The sequence below is a fragment of the Oncorhynchus mykiss genome, chromosome 31, assembly GCF_013265735.2.
Source record: "Oncorhynchus mykiss isolate Arlee chromosome 31, USDA_OmykA_1.1, whole genome shotgun sequence".
Classification (NCBI taxonomy): domain Eukaryota; kingdom Metazoa; phylum Chordata; class Actinopteri; order Salmoniformes; family Salmonidae; genus Oncorhynchus; species Oncorhynchus mykiss.
The window spans coordinates 38,892,613-38,904,515 of NC_050571.1; the positions used below are offsets into that span (position 1 = coordinate 38,892,613).

An 11,903-nucleotide genomic window follows, 5' to 3' on the forward strand; every position below is an offset into this window, starting at 1 on the left:
ATTCTTTCATGGGGTCTGATTTTACTTTTGTTAGTTTAAATGTAAGGGGTTTAAGGGATTGTGTTAAGAGGAGGGCGGTTTTTAGTTATTTGGAGGGTGTGGGGTTTGATTTTTGTTTTTTACAGGAGGTTCACCTGAGGGATGGAGGGGATGTTAATAGGTTTAAGAGGGAGTGGGACAAGGGGGAGTCGGTTTGGGGTGTTGGGGGGGTGCACTCATCGGGGGTAGGGATTTTGTGTGGGCACAGGGAGGTTAAAGTGGAGGATTCTTTTGTGGTAATGCAGGGGAGGGTTATAGGGGTGGATGTCACGATAAGGGATTGTAATTTTAGATTAGTGGTGGTGTATGGACCACAGGAGGTGGCAGACAGGAGGGAGATGGTGGACTGTCTGACGCCCCTGTGTGTCACAAATAGGAAATTAGTGATAGGGGGGGATTTTAATACAGATTTAGGAAGAGGGGGGGATAGCAGTGCAGGCGCCATTGCCAGGCTAATGGCTTGCCATGGTCTGGTAGATGGTGGTATGCACACTACTCCGAAAATGGACGGTCCTACATGGCGCAACTCCAGGGGGGTTGAGCGGAGGCTCGACTATATTTTTGTACCCAGGTCTTTGGGTAAGTTGTCTGGGCGGCTGTTGCCTGTTTTTTTTCGGATCACGACGGGGTGCTCCTGCAGGTGGGGTCGCCAGTCTGCCTCTTTGGTAGGGGGTACTGGAAGCTAGATCGGGATGTGCTGGAGGAGCAGGCTTTTGTTGACGGGTTTTATGGTTTCTTTTGGAGGCTTGAGGGTCTCCGGTCCATGTGCGAGGGGGTGGTAGAGTGGTGGGATTTAGTTAAGGTGAGGATTAGGGCTTTTATAATAGGATATTGCAAGAGGAAAAAAAGGGAGGAGAGGAGGGAGGTGGATCGTATCCAAAGGTTAATTGAACTCGAGTACGAGGCAGGCAACCTCGGCGGGTCGTTTGACTGGGAGAGATCCGCAACCCTAAAGGCGCAGCTCAGGGAGTTGCAGGAGCGGAAGGCTCGAGCTTTCCTGGAGCGTGCGCATAGTGGCTTTCTAGAACATAATGAGACTTGTTCTGCTATGTTCTTTAAGTCGGTTAGGGCCAGACAGAGTAGGAAGGTAATGCATGGCGTTAGGGAAGAAAATGGTAGTATAGTTAGAGAACCAGAGGATATGGTCAGGGTGACAACTGATCATTTCGAAGGTTTATTTAAGGAAAGGGAAATAGATGTAGAGCAGGGAAATGTGTTTTTAGAACACTTGTCCAGGCGGTTGCCGGAGGACATTAGAGAAGTGATGGAGGCCCAGATCTCACTAGAAGAGGTTGAGAGCGCTCTTAGAAGGATGGGAAAAGGGAAGGTGCCTGGGATAGATGGGCTGCCGGCTGAGTTTTATCTCAAGTTTTGGGGTAAACTTGGACCAGTGGTCCTCGAAGTCTTGAAGGCCATCCTTGAGACGGGGGTCCCGGGGGGATCAATGGCTGTTGGTGTGCTGTCACTTTTATATAAGAAGGGGGAAGTAACAGACCTTGGCAACTGGCGGCCGTTGACCATGCTGTGTGTAGATTACAAGCTACTTGCAAAGGTTTTAGCAGACCGGTTGCGCACAGCCCTTCCCTACGTCGTCCATGAGGATCAGACGTGCGGGGTAGAGGGCCGCTCTATTAGATGGAACCTACAGTTAATCAGGGACTCCATCGCTTGGGTTGAAGATAGAGGACTGCCTTTAATGGTAGCAGCGCTAGATCAGGCGAAAGCCTTTGATCGCGTGAATAGATCATTTTTATTCAGAGTGTTAGGTCGATTAGGATTTGGGGAGAAGTTCATAGGATGGATTCGTACATTATATGTCGGAGCGGGGTGCCGAGTTAGTGTAAATAGTCACTTGGGTGACGTTTTTGACCTCTCGTCTGGGGTCAGGCAGGGGTGCCCACTCTCGGCTCTCCTCTTCGTTCTGTACATGGAGCCTCTGGGGGCTGCCATTAGGGCAGACACAGGGGTGGAAGGCTTGTTGATCCCTGGAAGTGGTGGGCTGCGTGTTAAGATGACGCAGTACGCCGACGACACTTCCTTGCTGCTGTGCAAGGACTCGTGCCTGACAAGGTCCCTTGCCATCTTTGGGGATTTCACCCGAGCGTCGGGAGCAGTTCTGAACCATGCAAAGTCTTCCGTCAAGTTTTTCGGAAGATGGCGCGGTAGAACGGATGTGCCCGGGGGGTTATCTCTCTGTGAGGGGGCCCTGAGGATTCTCGGGGTCCATTTTGAGACCTCCGGCTCAGCGACGCTAAACTGGAACATGCGTATCGCAGTGGTACAGAGGAAGCTAGCAATGTGGAAGGCTAGGTATTTGTCTTTTATGGGCAAAGTCCTGGTTCTAAAGGTGGATGTGTTGCCGTCTCTTTTGTATTTGGCGTACATCTACCCATTGCCGGCTAGTCTGAGGAGGCCTCTAGTGAGGCTTGTGTTTCAGTTCATGTGGAATGGCAGGTGCGAGTGGGTCGCCAGGGCACGCATGCTTTGTCCCATCGGGGAGGGAGGTAGGGGGGTACCACATTTCCCCCTCAAACTGGACGCAATTTTTGTTTCTTTCTTGTTAACGGAGCTTGCTCATCCAGTGATACACCCGTCCGGTTACCTCCTGCGGGTGTTCTTCTCGTATCAGGCGAGAAGCGTAATGGTGTGGTCTAACACGGGTCCTCGGGCGGAACAGCTGCCGTGGCACTTTGGTCATGCGGCCAAGTGGCTGCGTGAGCACCCTGAGGTTGAAGTTGCCCGAGTAGTTTTAGATCACAGGCACCTGTACGAGGAGGTCAGAAAGGCAGGGAGTCCGGCGCCTGTAGTGGGCATCTCGGAAGTGGTTTGGGAGGGAGTGCAGGCGCGGGGTCTGGACAACAGGCTCAAGGACCTGAATTGGTTGAGCCTCCATAAGTGCTTGCCGGTACGTTCCATCATGTACCGGTATAGTTTGGTGCAATCCCCCACCTGTCCAAGATCTTCTTGTGGCAGGGAGGAGACTGTGTGCCATGTCTTTTGGGACTGTGCCTTTGCCGGAGTAGTATGGGCTAGGGCACGGGTGTTGTTAGGTTTGGTAAGGGGGGATTTTGTATTGACGTGGGCCAGGTTAGAGAGAGGTGTAGGGAGAGCGAGAGGGACGGATAGGGACAGGTTTCTGCTCTGGCTTCTCATGAGTCTCTTTAAACGGGGGCTGTGGGAAGCCAGGCAGAACATGGTGAAGACAGGGAGAGATTGGGGGGTGGAAGGGATAGTGAGGAGGGTGGAAGGAGATTTGAGGGGGAGGATGAAGAGGGAGGAGAGGAAGTGGGGGCAGCATGCTGCCCGGGAGAGGTGGAAGGGGGGTTTAGGGCTGGGTGTCATTTAGATTTGTAAGGGGATAGATTAGGGACGGGGAGATAGGGAAAGGTAGTTTGTAGGATGACGGGGAGGGAAGATGCTCCCCTGAGGTTTTGTTTGGGGTTTTTGTTTTGTTTAAATTAAAATACCACTATTTGAGTTTGTATGGAAATGATGAGTTGTAAAGAATGAATGGTATTGATGATAATAAATTATTTTTATAAAAAATAAAAAAAATAAGGCTGTTTAGGTTTTCGTTACGTTTATTGTTTTGTATTGTTCGTGTTTATCTTTTATTAAACATGTATCGAAATAACCACGCTGCATTTTGGGCCGCCTCTCCTTCGACGGAAGAAAGCCGTAACACCATGAGGTCGACGGAATTAGGATTAAGCTCCGAGATAGGATTGTGTCGAGGCACAGATCTGGGGAAGGGTACCAAAAATGTCTGCAGCATTGAAGGTCCCCAAGAACACAGTGGTTCAACATTCTTAAATGAAAGTGGTTTGGAACCACTAAGACTCTTCCTAGAGCTGAGCAATCAGGAGAGAAGAGCCTTGGTCAGGGAAGTGACCAAGAACCCAATGGTCTCTGACAAAGCTCCAGAGTTCCTCTGTGGAGATGGGAGAACATTCCAGAAGGACAACCATATCTGCAGCACTCCAGCAATCAGGCCTTTATGGTAGAGTGGCCAGACGGAAGCCACATCTCAGTAAAAAAGCACATGACAGCCCACTTGGAGTTTGCCAAAAGGCCCCCGAAAGGACTCAGACAATGAGAAACAAGATTCTTTGGTCTGATGAATCCAGAGAAAAACCAAGTCTGATGAAACCTCTTTGGCCTGAATGACAAGTCTCACGTCTGGTGGAAGCCTGCCACCATCACTACGGTGAAGCATGGTGGTGGTAGCATCATGCTGTGGTGTTGTTTTTCAGCGACAGTGACTGGGAGACTAGTCAGGATCGAGGGAAAGATGAACGGAGCCAAGTACAGAGATCCTTGATGAAAACCTGCTCCAGAGTGCTCAGGATCCAACACTGGGGTGAAGGTTCACCTTCCAACATGACAACAACCCTAAGCACACAGCCAAGACAATGCAAGAGTGGCTTCAGGACAAGTCTCCAAATGTCTTTGAGTGGCCCAGCCAGAGCCCAGACTTGAACCTGATCGAACATCTCTGGAAAGACCTGAAAATAGCTGTGCAGAGACGCTCCCCATGCAACCTGACAGCTTGAGAGAATCTGCAGAGAAGAATTGGGAGAAACTAACCAAATACAGGTGTACCAAGCTTGTAGCGTCATACACAAGAAGACTCAAGGCTGTAATCACTGCCAAAGGTGCTTCAACAAAGTACTGAGTAAAGGGTCTGAATGCTTATGTAAATGTTATATTTCCATTTTTTTTAATACATTTGCAAACATTTCTAAAAACTCTGTCATGGGTTTTGTCATTTTGGGGTATTGTGTGTCGATTGATGATTAAAAAAAATATTTAATCAATTTTATAATAAGCCTGTAACATAACAAAAGGGGAAAAAGTCAACGGGTCTGAATACTTTCCAAATGCACTGTAGGTCGTGTCTTTATAGGGAAAAAATACAAGTTTAAAACTGTCGACCAATTGATGGGTCGAAAGAACAGACAACTTTCGGTATACCAAACATTTTTTTAGTCGGGGACAGCCCTTATTGACTTCAAATAAAGAAAAACCACACTGAAGCTTCAACGCATTATTGTAAGGGAAGGTGAGAATGTGTCAATATCCAGTGGCAATGTCTGTGAGAGGGACAATGTTCTGGGTGTGTTGATTAAGACGTGGTGAACAACTCAAGAGTGAACATTCTTAGTGAACCCTCACTGCAGGTTTCTTTTCAGCAAACAAATGAATTGGGGTCTTTAACTTTGATGTGCAGGCTTAGCTTTTGAACTGTTGACATTCAGTGGCCACCACCAAACCATTGATACATAGTATATTTATTTCGTACTACCGTGGGAGTTGGAGAGAGAGCTACATAACATGTCTTTGTGCCTTTGCTACAAGCCAGGCCCACCTTTCTGCTCTATTAAACTAGCTATGTCAGATACGGTGATCCAGGGAATGAGAGAGACATGTTAATGGCTTACTTCCTTGGGAGTCAGCAGGATAGCGCTATTTCTCGAATTTTCCCTGTATCTGTACCCTGCAATGTAAGACACACCTTTCTGTTCAATTTAAATAAGCTTTGATATACAGTATGCAAGGCTTGAGGTAATATTAAAGCTGATCTGCCCACCCCAAAAAATGAAAAAGCCTTGAAGGTATACAGTATATCGAGAGCTTGGGACTATAAGGATCTATCTGCAAAAAGATGAATTGGCTTTAAAGTTCCAAACCCTCATTGGTTTGAATGATGTCAGCAATTTTTATCTTGTATTCTTTTGAACTTAACATTAATTGGAGTATTAAGAGTATTATATAGGTAGAGAACATTGAACGGAACAAGGCTGTCAATAATTTAACTTTGGGAAAAATGCAGGTAGAACCCTATAGTCCCAAGCTCTTGATGTGTTTCGGACTTATCCTTGTGAAGATCAGAATGTGTTTGGCATACCCACCACCATCCTTTACACTTTAATGTTGGCATGTTTCAGATAAAATGCTTTTTTGATTTGCACATTTGGTACCTTTCTACATCAAAGGAAGTACAATGACACGGTCTAGAGCTATGTTATAGAATGAGTCACTGAGTCATGTAAGAGACAGAGAGTCTCGTGCCATACAGAGGAAATGTGAGCGGTAAATACTGTATGTTGTCTGTTTTGGCATCATCATGACTGCAGTCAAACACCAGCCAGATGAATTTGTGTTCTACCGAAATGTCATATGTATTCAATTTACGTGACATTTCTGTTTGATTTCCTTGTGCAAATATATCATCTCTAAGTTGATTGAAGGCTTACTGAAAAAGGGGACATCTCAGCAGAGTCAAACAGACTTCAAAGTTTGGCTAAAGCTTACTTGCAAATATGGAGGTTTAAGATAAAGTTAATATATTACCAGAAAAGTTTGTCATTGCTGCTCATAACATCAGTTATATTCAGTGCTTCATTTGTAACTCGGTGAACAAAAAGTGAGAGTGAGAGGGGGGTGACAGGAACGCATGAGAAAAAAGTGTCAGAGCAGTAAAAGAGTAGAGGAAAAATTGGGCCTTTTATAAACACCTTTCATGCAATTCCACATCATTTTACACAACTGGAGACTTTGGCATAACCTTTTTTAATACCACACAAATGATCGAAATGGCAGGTTACTTTGACACTGACAAACTGAGAATATGAGATCAATAAAAACGACCTTGTCTTGAATCCATCATTAGCCCAGGCCTAGGTGTGTGGAGACAAATATTGTAGGCTACAATATGAGAAAATTATGGTCCTAAAAAACCCAATGATGCGCAGCTCACTCGCTGGAGATGGCTGATGCGCTCGTGCCAAAATCCTTTCGCGCTCTTGTTTTTAGTAAAACAATATATCGAAGTTGATCAAATACTGTATTTTGGTAGCCTACAGCAGGAGCCATTTGCTATCCAACTTGTGATTTCCAATTTAGTTTTTTCACTGACATATTTGCCACGCATTCTCGACTAAGCTATTCATTGTTATTTTGCTACAATCCACAGCTAAGCTACTTAAAAAAAGAAGCTATTGATCATGTGTTGCAAACCAAGGTTAAAATGTTGCTCAAACCCTAAACCAGGGCCGGCCCAACCCGAATCAACTCTTAGAATATTAGGCCTAGGCTGAAAATCTACTTTTCACATTGTTTTTTTTGTGGGGCAGGATAATTAATGAAGAGCAACTCAAATGAACTTTGCTTTTGAAGCTAAACAGGGTTGGTCCTGGTCAGTTCCTGGATGGGCGACCAGATGCTGCTGGAAGTGGTGTTGGAGGGCCAGTAGGAGGGACTCTTTCTTCTGGTCTAAAACAATATCCCAATGCCCCAGGGCAGTGATTATGGACACTACCCTGTGTAGGGTGCCGTCTTTCGGATGGGACGTTAAACGGGTGTCCTGACTCTCTGAGGTCATTAAAGATCCCATGGCACTTATCGTAAGAGTAGGGGTGTTAACCCCGGTGTCCTGGCTAAAGTCCCAATCTGGCCCTCAAACCATTACGGTCACCTAATAATCCCCAGTTTACAATTGGCTCATTCATCCCCCTCCTCTCCCCTGTAACTATTCCCCAGGTCGTTGCTGCAAATGAGAACTTGTTTTCAGTCAACTTACCTGGTAAAATAACGGATAAATAAAAAAAGATAGCTTTTGTTAGAATTTTTACATTGCAAACTGTGAAAATTATTTTTCATGGCACGAGAGGTACCGGATCTGGTCAAATAGGTTCCGGAACAAAACAGTCCAAAATGGAGAGGTGCCAGATCCTGTTCTGGCAGGATGCGGCTCAAATTAAGCACTGGTTATATTACAAGGTGTGTACATGACAATGTTATTAACCCTGAATGGATTGTTGACTCTGAAATCAAATTGTCCTTCAAATTTACACCTCAGAAGTGTCGAAGTTGAGCTGTACTTACATTCCACTTGTAGATGCTCTGAAGGCCTACTTCTGAGACTAAAAGCTTGGCCCATTACATTACTGAAGTTTGCATTGCTCCAAATCTGCAGTTTCTCTTTTCTGCACTTTATGACTCTCAAATGAATGTAGAATTAATTGACTATGGAGTAAGTCCATGTAACCAAGGAGTTAATTTGAAAATAAATGAGCGTTAACCGATGTATGACGTTTCACTGTAAAAAGTTGAGCAGATAGTATTAATGCACATACTGAGTTCAATTTGGTAATAGTAATTACTCTAACAACGCAATTCCACCACCCAGGTGCCGACGGACTGATGGGCGTTTACCTCTTCATGATTGGTGCCTACGACCTCAAGTTCCGCGGTGAGTACAACCGCCACGCCCAGGCCTGGATGGACAGCGTCCAGTGTCAGGTGATCGGCTCCCTCGCCATGCTCTCCACCGAGGTCTCTGTCCTCCTTCTCACCTACCTCACCCTGGAGAAGTACATCTGTATCGTCTACCCCTTCCGGTATTTAACCCCCGGCTGCCGGCGCACTGTCTCGATCCTTCTGAGTATCTGGTTCATTGGCTTCATCATCGCCTTCCTCCCCCTGGTATTCAAAGGATTGTTCCGGAACTTCTATGGTACCAACGGCGTGTGTTTTCCGTTACACTCAGAGCAGCCTGAGACAATGGGGGCGCAGGTGTACTCCATCGTCATCTTCCTGGGTGGGTGTCTTATCTAATTCAAGGTCAAATGAGTCTATTTCCAATGTCATTCTGAAATGAGAATTGTTCCAATGGCTCTCTGCTGCTTTCATTAGATGTAGCCTACATTTTTTTTTATAGATGTAGCCTACATTTTATTAGACATTTTATGCCAGTAGCCAGAGGGTTGCTGCCTGGTTCAACTCCCAAGCCTGGCAACTGAACTGACAACAAGAAGGCTGCTGTTGTCAGAATCCGAACTACTGTATAAACTGATTGTACAAAACATTAGGAACACCTTCCTAATATTGAGTTGCACTGCCTTTTGCCCTCAGAACAGCCTCAATTTGTCGGAGCATGGACTACAAGGTGTCAGAAGCATTGGTGGTCCTCAATGCGTCCCACAGTTGTGTCAAGTTGGCTGGATGTCCTTTGGGTGGTAGACAATTCTTGAAAACACACAGGAAACTGTTGAGTGTGAATAACCCAGCAGCTTTGTAGTTCTTCACACACTCAAACCCATGAGCCTGGCACCTTACTACCCTGAGGAAGCTGGTGGGAGGAGCTATAGAGGACTGGCTCATTCTAATGGCTGGAATCAAATCAATGGAACTGAGTCAAACGTGGTTTCCATACGTTTGATACCGATCCATTAATTCCATTCCAGCCATTACAATGAGCCTGTCCTCCTATAGCTCCTCCCATCAGCCTTCTCTGCTACTACTATACCCCGTTCAAAGGCACTTCAATATTTTGTCTTGCCCATTCACCCTCTGAATAGCACACACACACAATCCATGTCTCAATTGTCTCAAGGCTTAAAAATCTTTCTTTAACCTGTCTCTTCCCATTCTTATACTCGGATTGAAGTGGATTTAACAGGTGACATAAATAAGGGATCATAGCTTTCACCTGGATTCACCTGATCAGTCTGTCATGAAGGAGCAGGTGTTCCTAATGTTTTGTACACTCAGTGTATACTTCCATTGTGCCTTTGAGCAATTTGCCTCAGGGTTACTACACTGTAGGTGGCAGTGTTCCACTATCAGCCTTTCAATGAGGGGTTGGTGGAGAAGACAATTTTCCATTATCGAAAATGTTTCAATTATCTATCTTGTTATCTGTTACAAAGGAAGTACCACAAATGCATTGCTAAAACAAATGCATTGCTTTTGTCTCATTAAAGTTGCCACACTGTGTGTAAAACTGCAGTAATTATTTGAATTGTGTTGTAAAAGCAATTTCATGTTTTACCTTGTATAATAATGGACCTAACATTATCTACAATTGAATAAATTCCAAGGAGCTGATTCATTTATTTTCCTCAACAGGCCTGAACCTGGTTGCATTCCTTATAATTGTACTGTCCTATGGGAGTATGTTCTACAACATCCAGAGGACAGGGACACAGACGACAAAATATAGTAACCACATCAAAAAGGAGGTGACCATAGCCAAGAGGTTCTTTTCCATCGTCATCACCGACTCTCTTTGCTGGATACCCATATTTGTCCTCAAGATTCTATCACTGTTGCAGGTGGAAATTCCAGGTAGGAGTTTCAGTACTGTCATAATCTGACAATTTTTATAATTTCATACATTGTATTTGGAAACCCAGACAGGCTCAATTTGTAGCCTATAAAACGTATGTAAGCTACTATGCAGTGCCATCTTACATCAACATATAATAATTTCAATTTGTCTCTTTTACAGATGTTATATTTGCATCATTCAGATTAGTTCCATAATCAATCCTATTTTCTGGTTGTAAATTGAATAGCAAACTTCCAGGCGGATGGGTGTTTGCGTGTTTACAAATGGACTGGCATCACAGAACATCCTCCATCCATCATCTTCTCTTTCAGCCCACCAACCCACCTCACCCCTACTTTCTATGTATGTACTGTATACAGGAATGGAACTTTTGAGCACTAGCCCGCTGGGCTAGTAGAACATGATTTCAACTAGCCTGGGTAACATTAGGGTACACATTTGTTGCCGTGCAATATTTGAGAAGACACCATTTCACTGGCCTGACGGGCTAGTTCTAGCTTAATTTCCATCCCTGCCTGTATGTTATGCATATTGTCTACAGGGAGAATGGGATTACAAAAAACACATTTGCGTTGCTCATGTAGTAAATGGACAATAATGGAATCTTCTTCCCGAATAGGAACCATCAGCTCCTGGGTGGTGATCTTCATTCTGCCCATCAACAGCGCCCTCAACCCCATCCTGTACACCCTGACCACACGGCCATTCAAAGAGACCATCCTCCAGGTGTGGGCCAACTACAGGCAGAGGAGACCTCTGATGAGCAACCACACAGCCCACCAACCCTCATTCACATTGCAGGAGATGTGGCCTCTCCAAGAAAACAGCCAGACCCTGACTTCACCTGGCGACTACCTGGCGAATCCCTCAAAAATATCCTGCACGTCTCAGCTACTGCCCGTGGAAAGAACAAACGGTGTATAATGCCCTTCGGTTTCAACAATTCATGTGGGTTCATGTGAATGGTACGTTTACAGCATGTTGACGGTTGTAGAGTCAATTAACATTTTGCACTGTGATTTGTACAGACAAAGGATCTCATTGTACACGTTGGACTATGTGCAATTCTACTCTGCTGATGCTTAGACTTTGGCTTTGTGAATGCCTTCGGTCGATGTGATTATTAACATACTTATTCCTAAAAACATAAATCACACCCATCAGCATTCATTTCTGTATAGTAGATTGCTCCTGATGTACTGGAGCCTACAGACTGTGTACAGTATTGTATAGAATAAAGCAATCACTGTCATTCTCTGTTCTAGACTGGGATTTGTCATGTACACTTCCAGTCAAAAGTTTGAACACCTACTCGTTCAAGGGTTTTTCTTTATACTTACAATATTCTACATTGTGAAATAATAGTGAAGACATCAAAACTATGAAATAACACATATGGTATCATGTAGTAACACAAAAAGTGTTATATCAAAATATATTTTAGATTCTTCAAAGTAGCCACCCTTTGCCTTGATGACAGCTTTGCACACTCTGGCTTCTACACACATAGCCTACAAGCCCTTTTAAAATGTGTAATAAATCCATGTAATATAGCCTACACCTTCACAAAATGTATGTATTTTAGACAGGTCTAATGAAACATGATATGAAGAAAATCTAGTCTTTTTCAGAAGAAAATAATAGCATACTCTGAGTTGTCCTGATGTGGCTATGCCAAATAGCTGTGGGCTACACTAGTTGATTTAACAGACAATAGTATGAAGAATAC

At 44.6% G+C, this 11,903-nt stretch overlaps 1 protein-coding gene across 1 annotated transcript in view; it reads left to right on the forward strand.

Annotated features, from left to right (window-relative positions):
- The window catches only part of LOC110505132 (relaxin receptor 1-like), a 110,184-nt gene extending 98,659 nt beyond the window's left edge, over nt 1–11,525 (forward strand). Inside the window, exons 16-18 of the mRNA XM_021584128.2 lie at nt 8,231–8,641; nt 9,952–10,170; nt 10,794–11,525. Coding sequence (XP_021439803.2) covers nt 8,231–8,641; nt 9,952–10,170; nt 10,794–11,098 — 935 coding nt within the window. The 3' untranslated portion in view covers nt 11,099–11,525. The remainder of the gene's footprint in view (nt 1–8,230; nt 8,642–9,951; nt 10,171–10,793) is intronic.
- The last annotated feature ends 378 nt before the right edge of the window (nt 11,526–11,903 follow it).